Below are 19943 nucleotides of genomic sequence, written 5' to 3' on the forward strand. Positions count from 1 at the left end.
GTCGCATCACAGCAAGAAGGTTCTGGATTCAAGCCCCAGCTTGAGCATGGGATCTTTCTGTCTGGAGTCTGCATGTTCTCCCTGTGCCTGTGTGGGTTCTCTCTGGTACTCCAGCTTCCTCCCACAGTCCAAAGACATCAAGAGAGGACGAGGCTGATTTGATACTCTAAATTGACTGTTGTTGTGAGTGTGAATGGTTGTCTGTCTCTATGTGTTGGCCCTGTGATAGACTGGCGACCTGTCCAGGTTGAACCCTGCCTCTCGCCCAAAGACTGCTGGGATAGGCTCCTGTGACCCTTAACAGGATAAACGGCAGAAGATGGACTGAGAGGCTGAGATAACAGGCATTTAAAATACTTAAGAGAATATGGGCTGAGCTTTTGAGACGGCAGAATGGTGAGAAATGCAGAATTCAAAGACAGGATTTTGAGTGGCTTTTGTGATCATCCAGGACAGAATTCTGGACAGCTTTGAGATAGCAGATGGGTAGACTGAAAGGACAGGCAAGAACCCAGCAGTCTGGGTTCAACAATGGCAGGTTGACAGAGGGCAGGTTCTGGACTGGCTGAGATAACAGGTAGAATGACAAAGATCTGAGTCAGAACCTCAACATCAAAGAGATTGTCATTGAACAAATGGCCTCACCCTCAAGCCTCAACCGATCACCTCCACATCTCCTCTCAATCTTAAAAATACTGTTAACACAGCCATTCTTAAATATAAATATTTATTTTGATGATTCTCTTTACCGTCTACAGTTATTAGTCAGACATTGTGTAAACAATAATATAGCCCATTATTTGATATGCCAGAAAGACTAACAGTAAATAAAAATGTGCATCAATTACAATTCAGCCCCAGTTATCCTTCAAAATACTATCAATTTTTTGAGGTAATTTGCATAAAATTCAAAGTGCAATTTTCACAACCAGCACAGAACAAGATCCCTGGATGAGACATCAGCCTTGTGCAGGTTGCAGTAAAAAGCTACATTCCCAATGACATTTCTTTCACAACAGATAAATCCCAGCCTTGTATGGGAAACAAAATGAACTATTTCTACAGCAGTTTGCCATCACTTTAAAACGTGACTGCTAAAATCACTGAAGTGACTCAGTTTTAGGCACACAGCGTTATCTTAACATGCTAATGTAGCTGATGAACAGATCTCAATTAGGACATTTCCTGCCAGTGGTAACTACAGTGAGCAAGGGTACAAACAATGCAACAGTAAGATAAGTGGGCAACAACAATTAATGCTAGAGTTTGCACATTTATCATGGTACAAACCTGAAACAATGCATTTGATCAGTAATGGTGCACGACAAGTTTTTTTCAGAGGTGTTGGTTGATATTACATGAGGGCTCCAAACTGCTGCTTCAGCACTTCCCCATCATCTTCAGCAGGAGCTGTTGTCGAGGGAAGGAAATAAAACAGCACCCTCTCAGTACATATTACAACTACAAATCACCTTTTCTCTCTTTTAAATCAGTTTCTCAGAAAAAAAAACACAAAAATGAGCAGACACACTAAAAGTTGAATCTGATGCATGCTGTGCATGAGTAGGAGAATGGTATGTAGTGCATGGATGTATTTCAAATGTTTTACGAAAATAGAATTAATGTTCGGCTCTGACACAATTTTAAAGGTTGTTTTGTCTCGTCTTTTATTCGTCCGCTAAAAAAAATGTATTGGCAATTGAATAAAAAGGTAACTATTAAGTGATGATTTAAAACAGAATTTTTTTTAATTTTTTTTTTTAATACCTTTGTAAGGTGATAGTCGCCATCGACCAACTGCTCAACGATACTGAAATGGTCCGTGTTTGGCACATCTTCCATGGCCACATTGAGTCCAGATGCCTCCAAAGTCTTAAAAAGACAACCAAAAGAGGGGGGGGAGTAGAAAGGAAAAAATATATTCACACAAACATTTTTAAAAAGTTGTCCTGGCATGTCTCATAAATACATGATTATTGGGACATTGTCAAGGATTCAAAAGTGCTCAGCTGAAAACATCCTCAAATACAATTAACAAACTATTACCACTACAAACAAAATCTGAATTTTTCTAAAGACATGCCAATTTTGAAATTTCACAGACAGAAATTTTCATCCAAACCTAATCTTCTGAATAAATCAAAAGCATAAATTAAAAATGTATGAACCCCAACATGCTCCATCAGAAGCACTGACTTTGTAGTAGTCTTCTGACTGCTTGCGAAACTCCGGTGAGTCGTTCTCAGCCACGGCCACAACGATGTGGCAGCTCGAGGAGGAGAGTTTGAGCTGAGGGACCAATGTGCTGGGGCTGTTTCTCAGCGCCACCTCCCTACAAACAGAAGACACCCAGGGACCAGAGGACTGAAATAACGACTGACGCAAAAGACCATTAGAGGACAAACAATCTTTTAATCCATCCATCCATCATCTACTACTTATTCTGTTAAGGGTCTGCCTTTGGGCGAGAGGCAGGGTTCACCCTGTACGGACCGCCAGTCAGGGCCAACACAGAGACAGACAACCATTCACAGTCACACCTACAGTCAATTTAGAGTATCAATCAGCCTCGTCCTCTCTTGATGTCTTTGGACTGTGGGAGGAAGCTGGAGTACCAGAGAGAACCCACACAGGCACAGGGAGAACATGGAGACTCCCGCAGAAAGATCCTGTGATGGAGCCGGGACTTGAACCTGGAACCTTCTTGCTGTGAGGCGACAGTGCTGACCACTGCACCACTGTGCCACCCGGCTTATAATTTAAAAATTTTTCAAGACCCAGAGAAATGTGTTGCTTAGTCTTGGGAAACAAATCCACAGTTTACTAAATGTGAGGCTTCCGTTTTCTTACTCTGTCATCTTCAAAGGCTCGTTGACATAAGTAGACAGGATGGGCAACAGGTCATATATACCACTGACGAGAAAAGCACCTAGAAAGACAATTGTACAAAAAAACAAAAACATAAATAAGCTGTACCAACCTCACCTTTTCTTCCTCTTCATCCTGAGGCCAAACGCACATTAACCTCCTTACCTTTGATCTGAGGGGTGATGCTGTACTGCGACCAATCTGTGGAGAGGACCATTGCAGCCAGGTGAGCCCCGGCAGAGTGGCCACACAGGTACAGACCGCTGAGAGACAGGGACGACTCATTAAAAAAACAAAACAAAACAGGGTGCTTTTTCGGAGGATGAGAGGGAGGAGGGGGTGGGTACCTGATGTGAGAATACTGCTGAACAACAGACACGACACTCTTGCGCACTTGAGAAACCATCAGGTCCATATCACCTGAGAGAAGAGTGACAGGCCACAGGCTGACATTTTCAGTTCATCTTCATACATGATCCCTCTTTCTTCAAGAACAGCAAATAACGTTACCTCTGGGGGCGATGTCATAGCCCACAGCAACCACCACTACACCTTTATCAATGAGTGGCACTGCCATAAATCCTGACTCCTCCTTGCTGAACAAGCATAAAGTATCAGTGTGAAAACCCTGAACAAATCATGGACATCTACACTGAGAGCCAGACGAGAGAACCGTACCTGAGAAACTGCCAGTAGCCTCCGTGTAGGTAAATAACAAGGGGGACATCTGAAACACCGGAGAACGAAACCAGTTAATCCTCATGGTATCTACAGGGAAGCATTTAGGGGCTATAGCAGTCACATATGTGGTCATACCTAAAGAGCTGGTGCTAGGGATGTAAGCATCCAGTTTCTCCCCATCTCCCTCTCCGTAGGGCACGTTGAGGAGAGTTTGAGCCAGACCACGGGCACGCTCTGTACCTGGACGCCAACATAAGACATTTGAGCAGACCCCGACTGAAGGTGCGCAATATGATGCATACACAACTTTATAAGTTCTTCTACCATTTAAGAACAGACCCTGGTAACAATAATATATCAGGGTGTTTCTAAACATTGTCGTTGATGCAGCCGTTACCCAACGAATGTTGGTAACACACATAAATTACACACAATCGCAAGTGATGAGGAGTTCTCCTGGTTGGTTTCTGAGGAGCAGGTGCAATATCAATTTTCTAGGACGCTGCTGCCCACTCAAGTCGAAAGAATTTGAGACACAAAAATACTTCAAAGCATCCGTTTAGTAGTGTCTCAGCAGTTTGAGTCATCGGTAAACAGATGACACTTCTGCAGTTCTCTTTACTGAAGCAATGCGTTACTGTTTCACTGCTCCACTGGTTCTACGTCTGATTTTTTTCAGATGCTCAGGAAGTACAAGAGAACAATGAAGAGGCAAGAGGGAGATAGATCAATTCTGCCCCGAAGGAGGGCTGTGTGTATATTTACTGTGTGATGCAAACCTGCATTTCCTAAATGTACCATTTAAATTTGAATAATTTACATGGCTTTGAGCAATGGCTCCAAAAAAAAAAAGGAGGAGGAGGCTAGTATTTTGTGGCTGAATTCCTCTTTGTGTAACATGCAAATATTCCTGTTCCCCAACTGCTATTCTGGACATTTGTGCAACTGCTTAGGCTGTTACTTTCTCTTCCTACCAATGCAGTGCCTTTAGCAGCAATGATAAAATAATAACGATACCTCTGCTCTAATATAGGTTTTGTTTAGTACTATTTAATTTCACACTTTAATTTACAGGTGTGTTGTGGTAGAATTTATATTTCTGTCCACTAATTTAATGTAATGCTTTCGTAAAGATGGTCAAAGACTTCATGATGAAAGACAGATTGTTTCTTCATGCACAATAGATTTGGTGGATACAATTCAAATACACTGCTTTATTTTAGGGCTGAAGGAAAATGGGTCAAGGGAATACACAGACTGTTAAGAACTGATAATAGTATTAAAATAACACACAAAACCACTGCCCCCCCCCCCTACAATCTTATAAATCATACAGTGTAAATAAAATGATACAAGCCACGATAAAGGGATTTCATCGTAATCACAGTCAACCAGACTCCCAGATTGTCCTAAAATATATTTAATCTAAACCCACAAGATGAATTTCTTATCCTCTCCTTATATCTGATGAGCTGTACTCACTGATCGCAATATATTTAAGCAATATTAGAAACATTTGTTTAATATCTCTATCAGTTTTCTCCTTGTAAAAAAGGTAATGTCATATTTGAGCCCGCTTCTATTAGAAAGATTCACTAAATTTAAAGAAACAAAACAAAACAAAACATACTGCAAACTGCGTGGGACAAAAGGCACGTATATTTCGGCAACCTCTTGATGATGTATTCAATCCTCACTTCAGCCTTTCCAACCTCAACGGCGCCTGTGCTCCTACAATGCTAGCTTCGACCTACAAAACAAACACACCTTCCTTTAAAGCCTTCACGTGGGCCTTGATCACGTCGTCGGCCGACATCCTGTGGGACCACCGGCTGGGAGAATACTGCCTCTCGAGCTCCTGTCGGTGACACCGGAAAAACTGCTGTCAACCCGGTGCCCGACAGAACCGGGGCACCGTCCACCATCAGAGGCGGATAAATACTATTGTGGGCGAACAGCGCCCTCCGTTGTTAATGTAACCCTCCGCTTAGCACATGGCTGGGGGGGGGGGGGGGGGGCAAATTGTGTCAAAATTAATAAATTACAGCTTAACGTTTAAACATTTTAACCAATAGAAGCATAAAATTACAAGCCCGGAAATACAACAAGCCAAATTAATGTTCTTTAGTAGCAGTAAATAAGAATTAGAACTTGAGTTTAATCTTACATCTTTCTCCATTGCAGTCCAGTGCGTCATTTTTTTTAATCCTTCAAAGTAAGAAAATTCGTCGAGGCTTTGGTAAATCCAGGCAAGACGTGATCAGTAGCGGGGGGTGACTGTCGGACCTTCAGACCAATGTGGCCTCAGTTCACGTCACACTTCTGCCTTTGAAACTAGAAGCTGATACCACATGACATCACGTTCCAAGTAGAAAACAAACAAACGCCCCCTCTCTTGTGACATTAAGTACTACTCAGGTTCATGTCTTGCTTGGGCCAAATTGCCCCCCCCCCCAAAAAAAAAAATTAAAAATAAGTAAATAAACAAAGACATACCCCTTCATAAATAGAACGGTAGCTCTTTTGGTTATGGTTTACATTCACAGCACCATCTAATGTACCAATGTATGCAGTATGTGTACAAACAATGACAGCACCTTTCTGAATCTTGGACTGTTTAAGGGGTTAATCGAGTGAACAAGGTATATCATAACATTTTCTATTTAGACTCCAGACTTCTACCCAATATGTTCACATCTGGAGTTCCAGAATCCTTTGGGAGGCGGGCCTATGCACTTCTGATAAATATACTAGAACACGATGTGTCCGTGATAGCTGTCGCTTCTTTCAAGGATCATATCAAACATGCTTCTTCCCTGCAATAGTTTCCTATTATACATGTGAACTGCCACGTCTGTGCATACAACAGTCAACCAATAGCACAGGCACATAACTGTGCATGATGGCCCCGCCATGAGTCACATGACGTCAGCTCAGACAGTCATGTGACTCCCTCCTAGAAGAGCCCGTTGGTTGAATGTATTTCCTGTTGAACCATTCCGACGGCGCGCCACTTTCAACTTTTGTTTCAGAACAGTGGTGTCGTTTCTTGTCGAGTGTAATGATTTTATCTTTTGTGTTTCATATCTAGATATTTTTTTAATTATTTCATACCGAAAGCTAATCCGTTAAATATGGAATGTGTGGATTTTCCAAAAGTTTACCCAAATTCCCCGAGGAAAGCCCGGGGACAAATTCAGGTCTGTAGATATCTTGTAATTATCTTACATTGCGTATTGCGTTTACCGAGGTAGCTGAAGTTTAAACTGCCTTAATGTCAGTGTAAAGTGTGTTTCACCGAACATTTTACGTGTGGTGGGTTATTGACCTGCGGCTGTTTCTCACCAACTCCAACCTTGTTTACAGGTCATCTTTGGACCGATGTTTTCAGGAAAAAGGTGAGTAATGCATTAAACGTCTTTGCATGCTAGCTTACTAAAATTTGTTCCGTTCATATTTTGTTTGTAATGTAACGTTAAAATTATATTTCAGTTTAAAAAAAACCGCCTGAACGTAATCGTCCCGCCAAGTCGTGCATTGTTTAAGATTCCCAGCCCTGCATAGGTTTTAAACTCTACCATACGTTTCCCTGCACATTAAAGCCTCTATGATGGCTGATTTAAGTCAGAGATTTTCCATCCAATAAAAACTGCTTTATATTCAATATCTATTGAAGGACTGCAGGAGGGACACTGTTACCAAACAAATATACAGCATAACATGTGGTTATGAACCTAGTGAGGACAGTAAATGTTCAACGATATGTGTTTGACTGATATTAACCAGATTCATGTCATTTATTTGCAGCACTGAATTAATGCGGAGGGTGCGTCGCTTCCAGATAGCCCAGTACAACTGCTTATTGATCAAATATGCTAAAGATACACGCTATTCTGACACAGGGATGGCCACGCATGACAAGTAAGTTGCTAATTTATTAAATATTTTACTTCGTTCTGTAAAATTGTTTCCTGCATGTGTTTATTTCGCCAGTCTAATCCATGACACCTAAGCAAAAACTGACCTCTAGTGGAGCAAATCTTAAATGCAGGTTATTTTAGTGGGTGTATGAATAAAGCAGAAAGCGTTCCCAGAGTTGAACAGAAAATTGTTGTGCAAAATACTACAATGTTCAGGATAATTTTCCTTCTCTCCTGCCTTTCTTCTAGGAACACAATGGAAGCTGTAGCAGCCAACTGTCTTGCAGATGTCTATGTTCTGGCATTGCAAGCATGCGTTATTGGAATTGATGAAGGGCAGTTTGTAAGTAAACCTACTGACTTCTTTTAGCTTTTCCCTGATCTCATCTTGCTCTCTAGATTCCTGTAATTTCGTTGAGATATTTATGACCTGGGATTGAGTCAGTAATATCCCTCTATTACTACAATCGTTCATTCTTGTGCTGTTGTAGTTTCCAGACACGGTGGAGTTTTGTGAGGAAATGGCCAATTTGGGAAAGACGGTCATTGTTGCTGCCTTGGATGGAACTTTCCAGAGAAAGGTGATCTGTGATTTTTACCCTGCATGCCTGCACAGTGATACTTACAAACACTCAAGTCATTGTGTGGGGACAGAGAGACAAGAGATACATTTATGAGAGGCATTTATGTGTAGCCAAACAGCAGAGCGTAATATGGCCATTCTCTCTCTCTCTCTTGCTCTCTCTCTCACACACACACACACACTGGTATAGCTCTTCTGTCCTTGTAACGTGATTATACCTGCATTCATTCAGTTGTACTGACTATCCTGCTGTTGTGCATTTTTGTAGCCATTTGGGAACATACTGAACCTGGTGCCTCTAGCGGAGAGTGTGGTGAAGCTTCACGCCGTCTGCATGCAGTGTTACAAAGAAGCTGCCTACACCAAGAGGATTGGAGCAGAGAAGGAGGTGAAGGGGCAAACTTCAGAGATGTCTGGAATAGGTTAACCATGAGCACACTGATAGCATGGGGTGGGGGGGCGGGGGGCAGCACAATTACTCTATATTGTGACTCATATGCTTCTGTTTTATTACAAGTGATTAAAATCATCTTGCCAGACTATAAAACAGCCAGTCTCTCACCTCCATGCATTTTGTTCCCAAAAAACAAAAACCTGGTGGCTATGTTGACCTCTTACCTTAGAAAAGCATCAAGATTGAGATTATCTGATTATTGTTGAGATGTCGTGTCTGTATTATTCCCCCCATTTTGACATATTTACCATAATGCATCAATGGAGAAACAAGTGCCTTTTTCAAACAAGTGAACACATGTTCTCTGTTTCATAGGTGGAAGTAATTGGCGGAGCCGACAAGTATCAGGCGGTGTGTCGACAGTGCTACGGCAGTCTGCTGGACAAAGAAAACAGAGCTCCATTCAGGGATGAAACTCCACAAAATTCTGTCACAGTGAAACACATGAACTCAGAAATTCCCAGGAAGCTTTTCTCTTCCCTCCATCTCTGAACACAGAAACAATACTTTTAACAGAATGCACGGGCAAGAGATTTGATCCTTTTTGATTGAAATTATTTATTCTTGTAGTTTTTATACTGCTCTCAAGAGAGAGTTCACCTAAAAATGAAATCCAGCTGATCTACTCACCCCCATGTCGATGGAAGGTCAGGTGAAGTTTTTTTTGTATACAAAACACTTGCTGGAGTTTCATAGTAATCTGAACAATTAAAATGAACATTCATAATTATTCCATTGTAGTAAAATCACGACACATGCATGGTCAAACCATACAATGCCTCCACACTGCTCATCTGGAGTAATCAAGCTGCTGTCAGTCCTCAGTTAAGTTGTTTCAAAAGAACATGGCATCACCTGACCTTGTATTGGCGTGAGGGTGAGTAGATAATGGCTGTCCTTTACAGAGTCATAGATTCCCCTGTGTTTGGTAGTGGTGACATGTATTAAACCAAGGTGATGGTTCATAAATACCTGCTTCTCTGCAGATTTATAGAAAACTTAGGTTTTTGACATCTATGTTATCCTGTCACTTTTTTTAAGTTATTTTCAGATAAACAAATGTATGTGTGTCCTTTAAACACCTCAGTTGTCCTTCATTAAAACTTTCTGGAAGGATAGGACAGGTGGTAGATTTCTGATTTTTTTTAATAAGTCATTACTAAAGGGACAGTGTCGTCTCCCTTCTCATAAAACAGTGATCTGTAATCCAGTGCCCTCACAGACCAACAACTAAAATATTTCAATCCTGGTTGCCTCCAATGCTCTGCAGTCGTTGGCATGTTGGAATGTGAATCTTCTTCAATCCTGCAGTTCATCCTGAATTAGATGGAACATTGTTTTCTAGCTCCCGACATGAAGGTCTGAGACGAGTCAGACGCAAAAAGTCTGCTGGTGGTTCAACAATGAGCAAAAGCAACAATTTCAAGTCCGGGTGGTTTTCAGTGCCAGTCTTTATAAAACATCTGAAGACATTACAAACCACGATTGATTCACAAAGGGAATTCTCACAATTAGAACATTTACATAAATATCAATTCTGACAACAGAACATTGCAAATACAATACAGGCTCTCAAATCTGGTACATTTTCTTATTATGTTAATAAATCTAAGCAGTGGAGGCAGTAAATTGATTCAAGTTGTTTCATAATGATAGGCTACGGTCTTCACTGTCACATGGTTAAATGTAATTTTTAAGGGTTCAGTAAGGAATAGTGACCTGATATTCTTGAGAATGAAAATGGTCTCTTTCAAAGAACAAATGCACAGCGGCAAGCAGTTGTGATACACAGCTGCTTGGCTTAAATACGTCATATTTAATCACAGCACATCTTATTTACCAGTGTTTTTCATGTTTCGTTCCAATAACTTAAATGCGGTACCGCAACAGTGTCATGTGACATAAAAACAATAATTACACTTGAGGTCTGTCATGCTGCCTAAAGACTTCATCTCTGGAACAACTTTAGGACACAAAGCAAAAACTGGATTTAACAACTGCACAAATAGGATCCAGACAAAAAATTTGAGACGTTAAATTTTCCCACCAGGCACAAAGTAAAAGACTGTCTCAAAATGAGTATTAATCTCCCACTGAGGGGATACACACTGGGGTGGTATGAAGACCTGAGAGGCCTGTAGCTGCATTATTGCTGGTAGTTAATAAGTGACAGTTTAGTATGAAGACATGTTCTCTGGCCCTCTATCTTGCTCTGACACTGAGATTCAAGGGCAAAATTGTCTGCGAGTGCCAGAAAACCACATCTACAATGATTCACGTTAACAGAGTTGTTTATAAATGTGTAGTTAAAGTGAGATGGTAAACACGAGCCATGTTACTGTTGCACAAAGAACCCCAAAAATCTTACTCGAAAAGTAATTTTATGGTTATAAAGCAAACAAAATTAAAATAACACTTTGCACTAAAGTGTTTTTTTTCTCCAAATTCTGACAATTAGGTGTCCTCAGGTAAAGGAGATGTTTTCCCTCCTGCATCACTTCTTTGCGACCTTAGAAAGAGCCAGCTATCTAGATTTAGCTTGAAGCTAACGGAGACTGATGGCTAACAGGGACAGTAATAACAACAACAAAAAAGCAAAACTGCAAAAGGCCTGTCTACTAACACTCAAGTCTTTTTTTTTCCAGTTACATGCTCAGTAAACAACAAATGCACAACACAAGCTTTAACCCTCCAGTTCAGCACGTTTCTGGATTACTCTGGACACAGAGCTTGAGAGTTTATTCACTAACATTTTTGGACAGTTTTGCTATGGTTAGCCATCGGTCCACATAAGCTTCAAGCTAAACATACATGACTGGCTCTTTCTACATTGTGGAGTCACAAAGAGGTGATACAGGAGGGACAGGCACCTTTGTGAGCTCAATACACCGAGTTGTGAGAAACTGAAAGGAAAAAAATAAATCATTTGGGTGAATTACCACTTTAATTGCAAAATTTCCTTGTTTCACACAAACTTCATAGCAGGGCTTCATAGTGGCACCTTCGACTATTCAATGCTCCCACCACTAAATTTACTAAATAAATTATTGCAAGCTATCGTGTTGACAGGTCCTCAAGATAAAGGCACTGGAGAGGAAACATCCATGAATGAAATAGGAAAACCAAAACAAAGAACAACAATCTGGCACACATAACCATTAAAATGGTGGCTTTTCATAGTGAAATCTATGTACAAAGGCACGGTATCAGGTTCCTTCAGAGTAAGGAGAAACACATAGGCACTGGCCTCTTCCACTCTGATTGGTGCTGTCCAAATTATACAGGCACGTTTTTGACCTTTGACCTCCTAGGTACATGACATCTATCTATCCCCTTTACGATCAGCCTGCTTGAGGTAAGAGTTGCATCTTGGCACACAGGTCTAAAGTCAGATTACCCAATCATCAGCAGTAATCTCAACACTCAGCCCGACGATTCAAGATCTGACCACAGACCAGAGCTGTGAGCCTTCGACAGAAACCACAGTGTACCTCATTTCTAACTTACAGTTGCACTCCTCCACTCCTCAGGTTGGACAATAATTGGAAAAGAGATAAATCAAACATAAAGCCATATCAATGTGATATAGCTCTGGGTGTGTGCAGTGCAACTGCAGTCAGTCTACCGACGGACAGCCTGGGCTGCTCCTCAGTAGTTCGGCGGCTGGTAGCCTGCATCGTCATGTGGCTGGATGTTTGGGATGAAGGCAGGCTGCTGATGCAGGTCAGGCACACTACTGGGATAAGCAGTGTACGTGGTGGGAGTGTAGGTGGTGGGGTTGTAGGAGGTGGGGGCATAGGTCGGAGGGTAAGGGGTGTGGTGATCTGCTGGCTGCTCTGCGTAGGTTGGAAGGGTGACTTCATTAGCACCTCGGCGGAAACGACCCAGAGCCAAGTAGGTCAGGATTCCCTGCAGGAGAGGAAGATGTCAGTCTGACAAGAGGTTTGAACACTTTATCACGTTATGTCAATGTTTGTCTAACATGTACTTATTTATTCATTCAGTAATTTAGTCACTACACTTTAAACCACTGATTTATTCATTTTTTCACTGCACATAGCTTTGTCTGTCTACTGTTTAGAAGCCATTTCCTTTAATGTAGTGCAACGACTGTATTTTTATACACACACATTCATACATACACCGGATTTTATAATGCTGCTGCTGAATGGAAATGTTCCAGTCAGTCTTTTCTTGTGCTCTTTTAAAACAATGACAATTAAGTGTCCTTTCTAAACAAATGGTATTCATCATGTCCCTTTCTTGTCAGAAATGAGGGGTTAGTATGCCTTCCAGTGGAGCATGGACTTTATTTTATTCCATTGTAATAATAAGAAATATTATTGTGACATTATATTTTGTTACATTTTCATACATTCTTAAACCAACCTTCATGATAGTTTCCTGCTTTAGAAACTTTTCAACACTTCACTCAAAGTGCGAAACTTAGGAGGTTTCCATGAACACTTGAACGCATCACCAAGGAGGACTTGTACAGTCTGTGACTACTTTTCTACAGATTCAAAAATACCGCCATAAAAATGACGCTTTACTTGTTCACCAAGAATAAAAAAAAAATGGTGGTGTGAGGCTGCCGAAAGGCTTCTGATATCCAACAACAATAAACTCAACAGCACTGGTGTTCTGAGCAGCGTGAGGGGAAAGTTTGCCTCCAAGGCTGTCTGCCGGAAAAAAAATCATTTTATCAAAAGATCATTGTGAACTCAAAATGTGTTCCCTAAACCAGACCAGGTAGTTTTGGAAGTGTCTTTATGATAAAAGGGCGTCAAGGTTTTGAGTATAGCCGCTGGTCCAATTTTCCCTTTTACAAAGGTGTTGATTTAATCCTACAACTAGCTTGGCTTCTAACTCAGTGGCTGAACATTCTGTCCATCTACGTGCAGTATTTCCAACTTGAGCAGGCTGTGTGACAGGTGCTTTTTACTGAAGCGATACTACCTCAAAAACCTGACCAACAATGCAGTGAAGACAGCTTTTGACAGCAAACTGAAGCCACAGACTGCTTTATTTTAAGAAAAGGCTGTTAAAGACAAAGGGAAGGTGGCAATTTTGTAGCTGGTCTTATTGAAAGAAAGACAAAATAAGAAAAGCATCCTTGCTCACCCAAGTGGCGATGGAGAAGAAAGAGAAGGCTATGGTAGCACGAGCCGCATCCTCAGGGATACTGCTGATGTCGTGTGTGCGACCCCACTGGCTGGCCAACAGGCAGAAACACACAAACCAGAGGAAGGTCCACGCCCCTAGAAAACACAGATGCACAAACACATCTGCTCAGATACAAATGAAGGAGTTTCCTCAGTGCATGAAAGAAAATCAAACAGGCTCAGCTGAAAACACAGATATGAGAAGTCAGTTCCTGATACACACAAAAGAGCACAAACAATGTGTCCAAAGAATCAAAGACAATCAGCTCAAATGACCAGCAGCCGAACTCCAAACTGCCACGTCTTTGTCTCCCTGAAGAATAGCGGACTGTTTACGGTGTCATATACAGCTGATGAATGTTTAATTCAATCAAAATCTGTGAGGTCATCCTGCCCCTGCACCGTCATCTACTGTTGGACACAATGAATAATAATAGGGTATGTTTGGTCAGGAAAACAGGCTGATGTCTGTCCTGCACAACGCCAGCACTCAGACGGCCTCAAGAAAAGGCTTTGCAGCAACATGAGAAAACTGACCGTTATCTCTACCTTCACACTCGGGGGGTTTATATAAAAAAAATGAAGTAAAAATATATATTTTCAATTCCAAAAGTTAGCTGATCTCATTAATATACATGTTTATGCTGTAATGTTCCTGAAATTCCACATCACATCACAGTAAGATGTGGTAAATGACATACTTAAACATTTATTGCACTAAAGCAACAATTGACTTCATGTTCTGTCCAAAGCGCGGGACCAAAAGAGCATAATCAGAAAATCTATCATTTGGAATTAGTAATCAAGATTTACTGCTTTCACTCACAAAAATGTTGGGTGTCCAGAGAAAAGAGTTTATCCCCAACCACCTACAGAGCAGCAACACAATTGTAGCGTTTAGTCTACGTACACGACCCAGCCGTCCACATCGAATCTTCACTTTAAGGCGGGGTTGGCTCATCCTTTCTATTTTTATATCATCCAGTAGTGGTTACTTGATAATTTGTTTATTGGTGGGGTGGAGGAGGGAGATGTTGTGTCACGGCAAGCCAGTGAAATGACAGCATGGACAACTTAGTCTTATAGTCAAAGAGAAACAGCGGAGGACTTTTTGTTTGGTAAACATTTATGGAGTTCCAAAATTCAGGATGTGAACCAGTCGGGAAAAAGACAGAAAACTGGAAAACTGGACTATACCAGATGACTTTTGCTGTTGTAAACAGTCGGTGGCCATGGGGCACTATACACATGGCTGTTTTTTTCTAAAGAAACATCTTGGGGAGCTCAAGTGCACTTGAAAGGAAAATATATGCTTTTTGTTTAATGTTTCAAAAGTTTGGAAACTTAAAAGCAAAACAACACTTTCACTCCGTCTCAATCCAGACTGCAATGGCGTGACACTGACAGCTCCTCCCACCGACATGGTTTTTTAGTGCTTGTTTATTCTGACGAATCCATTTGAGAGCAAAAGCAGTTTATGCTTATTCAGGTTATGGGGCCAATTTCGGAGTGGAGGTTCAATCAACTCTGAGTCAAACCCTGAACTGTGAGTTGATTTACAGCCAGATGGGAAACTGAGTTTCTGCTTCCAGAACAGCTGATTTGGGGTTAATTTATTGAACTCAGGGTGGATTCACTCTGAGTTCAGCGTGTGAGCCACGACTGTAAAAATGCAATATTAATGGTGTCCCAATACTACGATTTACCATGGCGAACAACTAACAAGAAGAGGTCCATGTACTTCATCCCTGTGGAATTAGAAATTCTCATATGAACATAAAGCAAGCATGAGCATATTCTTAGGGGGGGAAAAAAGGCCAGAAAAGACAGGATCAATGTAGGAGAAAATCACTGCTGGAGACCCTGCCTGAGTTTGAATGTTATCTATTAATTTCACACTCAATCACACTTGAATTTCACAATCACTCAGTTGCTATTTCAGTGTGTGGTGGCTTTAATGTCGGTTATGTAAGTACAGATACAATTATTCAGATATTTAATAGACTGTTAAATCATCTGGGAATGGTAATACATCGAGTCAGGGTCTTGACATCAACTCCCAGCGTATATGTAACTAATGCAGCATATTCATCAGTAAGACCCACAACAAAGGGAGGAGTAATGCTCAACAAAAACATACCTTTTATATCCTACACCTAACAGACAAGATCAACCAACCACAATTTTACATCAAAAAAGACGATAAAACTCCTCCAAAATGTTTGTGTGTTACATTCTGAGGGAATGAATAAGGAAATGAAACAGCATTTGCGGCTGAAGCAAACCTGCTCCCAACCAGGATAGCGTCACACACCATAGGAACAGTCTCTCTGAAACAGGCTGGAGTTACCCTTCTATTTTAGGTTTGTGTTCCAGAAAAGGCAGAAAACCCAGACTTTCCTTCATTTCAGGGTTAACGGACTAAGGATTTTCTCTTAACCTGCATTCTAATGAATTTAGCAGCTAAATGTTCTGTAGGAGATAGTGTCCAGTGGGTTTATCAGGACTTGTTCACTGAAAAGGAGGGATGAGAGCAGTGACAGTTACCCAGAATAAGAGAGTTGTGGGCGGTAAAATCGAGACAATGCTCTCATTGCAAGCAAAAATATTCCATATTGTTAAGACGACCAGTGGAGTCATGTGGCTTACATTATGTACATTGTGGACAGAAAGTTGAAAATATCAAAATTTTAAAAAAGCAACATGATCTGTCTTACCTGAGAATCCCAAGTCTACCATCACAGCATACTTCCTTTCTTGAGCATTGCTCATGAACGGCAAGTAAACATCCAACACCAGAAAGCCCACGCAGGCCAGGAAGGCGATCACGCCGATGCCAGTGGCGTAGTGACATGCCGAATCATTACTGTTGAAGATGCACTTTGCCTGGGCACTGTTGGGAGGGTTGATGTAGCCTTCTGTGGTGATGCACGCGAAAACCACAATGGCAAAGACCTACAGTTAGACAGAAACATGACAACGTGGCGTTTATTTTATTCTTCCGTTCCATCAATGATTTACAACAACCAAAAGAAACATTCTGCAGGCTTGTCTAGTTTACCCATTAACCTTACACTGCATACTTTTCATTTTTAAAAGCAAAACATACAGGCATACCGAGCTCGTAGTTGCAGTTAAAGAGAATGCAAATGTAAAATTATCTCAAAAATAGAGTGCACGCTTCCTGCTGGGATTCTTTCAAAAGCTTGAGCTTGGAGCATTCATAGAAAGTGGGACATCTACCGCCAATCAGCCCCGCAGCTCTGCTGAATGTGGTCAGGTGAATATTTGAACAAATATTGAACGTATGAAACATGAAGAAAATCAGGAAAGTCCCTGCTCAAAAACACATTTCCATGTGGGAAATTTAGAAAATGTCCATTATACAGGGACGACTGCTGCTCACTGCCGCCCTCTCCCTCAGACCGTCCCATGGTCTGCTGCTGTCTGTTCTGGTTACCCGCCTCACCATGTGACCTAGTTCTGAGTGCAGCTGCTGTCCTTGTGACTCGAGAGATGCCACCAGTTCCCTAACAACACTCATAATGAGATCTGGGTGGAGGATACAGAGGGAATGTTTGCCTGGTGGGAAGGAGGAGAGACCGTCATCCTGCTGAGGGGATGAGGCAGAAGATGGTGAGACAGGAACGATGGATGTGTAGATTGTCTACATGACATATATATATATATATAAAAAAAAAAGCTTATATGTGAAGACACAGCAGCCCGAAATTTCCCAAACCATACATTTGACCTTTTGGGGGAAAAAAATATAGAGACCAAGAACAATCCCCCAGGTTTTGGAGTTAAAAGTAAGTTAAAAAAAAACAAAAAACAAAAAACATGGAAGAACAACTCAAGAGTCTTTGGGGCCCTTCAAGTTGGTACCAGTAAAAGTCGTGTACCAGCAACAGGCAAGGTCACCAAAAATACTCCTTTAAAATTTGTTGTTCAAGTTTATAGTGAAACATGTTCATCATTTCAAAAGAAACAATCTCTCATGAGGATGTCATTTATCTGTATGTCTGGTCTGCCCCACTCTATGTGTGAAACTGATTTGCAACAATTGGGAGTCCACGTCATTTCCCGCAAGGCGTGTCCATGAGCAGATGTAAGGGGCGGGAGTCTGTTGGGGGTTGTTCTCACCACCATTCAGAAATCCCCCCCAGTAGGGGAAGATCTCTGAGGTCTGGTACCATGAGACAAGAAAGTAGAAGACATAAAACCGCCGCTGTCCTTTTGATGGTCTGGTGTTTTAACAGTCAGGCCAGCAGTGAAGTACAGAAGAGGAGCTGGTGTGTGGTGCATTATGAGACATTTAGGATGAGTTAACGATTATTGCTCCAAAGGCTGGGACCCAACATATGAAATCCAGCCAGCGTGGATTTGAGTGCAGGTTCATAAAGTACAAGAATAAGCAGCGGTTTCTGTGACCTATCAGAGACCCTTTCTGGTAAAAGCACTGTGATCATGTGGATCAAAGACTGGTCCTAAAGCAGCAAAGTGTAATTTCTGAGGTTGTGGTTGGTCTTAGGCTGTACACGATGAATGTAAGTAAATATAATGTCCTACCAAAGATAGCCATGCAAGCTAGTGTGTGTATGTGTTTGAGAAATGAGATACTACACATTCACTGAAAGAGAGGGTCAGCCAGAGAGAGGCATCACCTTACCAGCCCATCTGCCCCTGTTTACAAGTGATACACATGTAATCTCCCAGTGTGCCCCCACATGCTCACTCACTCACTCACACACACACACACACACACACACACACACACACACACACACACACACACACACACACACAGCTTGGGAAACACATAAACACCTAACAGTTGTGGCAACCAACTGCACATTCTGTCCTGTACGCCATGCTGGATGTGTTGCACTATCCAGGTTAAGCTGTGTGTTTCCTCACAGCCTGACAGTCAGCAGCTCCTCTCCCCCTGCCTGAGGCCTAACAACCAACCAGTACACAACTACAAGACTATGACCTCAAGAATCTAAATTCCACTCTGATGCAGAACTCACAGATTCATGAAGTCAAGGACATCCTGTCCTGCTATCTGTGTTCTCAAAGAGTTAAGACAACAAGTATTTGTATAATTTCTCTGGTGAAGAGTCACGATAACTTTTCACATTAGTGTCCTACTCACAAACAAACGTGCTATAAGATTTGCCTAGCAACAGGTGATCAACTTCCCTGAACTTTCCCAGGTACAGTACATGGATTTCCCCCAGTATGCAAATCCATCCTGTATTATATCTTCAGATAAAGAATAACGTGAAATCAGGTCAATCTGTCTGCGTCATCCATGTAACAACAATCTTTTGCTAGTTTGTGTTGAAACTACCCAGAACCTCTTATCAGGCAGGCTATGTTTAGCTGCAACCAGCGGAGGATCCACCGGTGTTGGACAGCCTTGTCTTTTGTCCTTAGCAGTGCTGACATGTACCGTCACCGAGCTGCTGTCAAACACCAGCTGCATGCAACATGACGCCCCTTGGAGACGCCGCCTGAACTGGCTGATAAAAATAAAACTATTCTATTCAGCCGCTCCGCAGACCGAAAAGGTTGTCGGGCTCCAGGCCAGGTGCACCTGTTCCCAGATCAGGCACAATATCTCCCCGTGTCCGGTGAACCTTTGGACACTGCGTGTGACGTCCTGCGCTCCCTCACGCATCCAGACCACACTCACCCAGCTCAGCAGCCGCACGATGGTTTGCGGTTGTCGGATAAACTTCTGGACGTTGAAGCCTCCTCCCGCGAGCGAAGCCCCGTAAACGCTCGTGCTGCCCGTCTCCTCCATTCCTCAGCTCCCCTTCGGAGTCAAAGTGGGGTAAAGCGCGACTTAAAGGGTCGCTCTGCTCGGCTCGCTAAACAAACAAACACTGTCTCCAGTCAGTGTCGCCGAGGTGGGGAATTTGACGCGCACCCGAGCAGCACCAGGAGCACGAGGGGTGGGGCTAAGGAGAGGCTGCAGGCCGGAAGAACAGCAAATATACGCACCGCACATATACCCACAGTAGATAATAAACCCCTCACCGCAGCCATTAAAATGAAAAACTATTTTAATGTCAAAAACTTATAATTACCGAAGAGAATATTCCTACATAATTATCTGATATGTTGAATATAATATTAAGGGTAAATAAAATATTTAATTGGAAAAGTACGACTTTAATTTAATCTGTTTTAGGAATTACCGAAGATCTGCCTTTAACTTTAACAAATATTACTTCTGCAAATGAAAAAGTACGGAATCTTCA

At 41.9% G+C, this 19943-nt stretch overlaps 3 protein-coding genes across 3 annotated transcripts; 1 reads left to right on the plus strand and 2 right to left on the minus strand.

The window, feature by feature from the left end:
* Nucleotides 1-716: 716 nt before the first annotated feature.
* afmid (arylformamidase) lies at nucleotides 717-5887 on the minus strand. The gene is made up of 11 exons (XM_086210860.1): nucleotides 5717-5887; nucleotides 5317-5407; nucleotides 3685-3789; nucleotides 3547-3595; nucleotides 3379-3464; nucleotides 3216-3288; nucleotides 3034-3131; nucleotides 2851-2929; nucleotides 2197-2332; nucleotides 1768-1872; nucleotides 717-1410 (listed from the first exon to the last, which is right to left on the minus strand). The coding sequence occupies exons 1-11, from the start codon at nucleotides 5744-5746 to the stop codon at nucleotides 1381-1383; spliced, it is 882 nt and encodes a 293-aa protein (XP_086066986.1). The 5' UTR covers nucleotides 5747-5887; the 3' UTR covers nucleotides 717-1380.
* A 633-nt stretch (nucleotides 5888-6520) lies between these two features.
* On the plus strand, nucleotides 6521-9274 carry tk1 (thymidine kinase 1, soluble). Its single transcript, XM_086210862.1, has 7 exons — nucleotides 6521-6749; nucleotides 6916-6947; nucleotides 7357-7470; nucleotides 7719-7812; nucleotides 7961-8050; nucleotides 8321-8440; nucleotides 8822-9274. Exons 1-7 carry the CDS (start codon nucleotides 6684-6686, stop codon nucleotides 8996-8998), a joined length of 693 nt encoding a protein of 230 aa, XP_086066988.1. The 5' UTR covers nucleotides 6521-6683; the 3' UTR covers nucleotides 8999-9274.
* A 2157-nt stretch (nucleotides 9275-11431) lies between these two features.
* On the minus strand, nucleotides 11432-19604 carry syngr2b (synaptogyrin 2b). Its single transcript, XM_086210861.1, has 4 exons — nucleotides 19373-19604; nucleotides 16389-16626; nucleotides 13631-13767; nucleotides 11432-12415 (listed from the first exon to the last, which is right to left on the minus strand). Exons 1-4 carry the CDS (start codon nucleotides 19481-19483, stop codon nucleotides 12155-12157), a joined length of 747 nt encoding a protein of 248 aa, XP_086066987.1. The 5' UTR covers nucleotides 19484-19604; the 3' UTR covers nucleotides 11432-12154.
* Nucleotides 19605-19943: the final 339 nt, after the last annotated feature.

This window comes from Aulostomus chinensis, chromosome 8, assembly GCF_037954235.1.
Source record: "Aulostomus chinensis isolate RoL2024-O1b breed Wild chromosome 8, RoL_Achi_v1.0, whole genome shotgun sequence".
NCBI classification, from domain to species: Eukaryota; Metazoa; Chordata; class Actinopteri; order Syngnathiformes; family Aulostomidae; genus Aulostomus; species Aulostomus chinensis.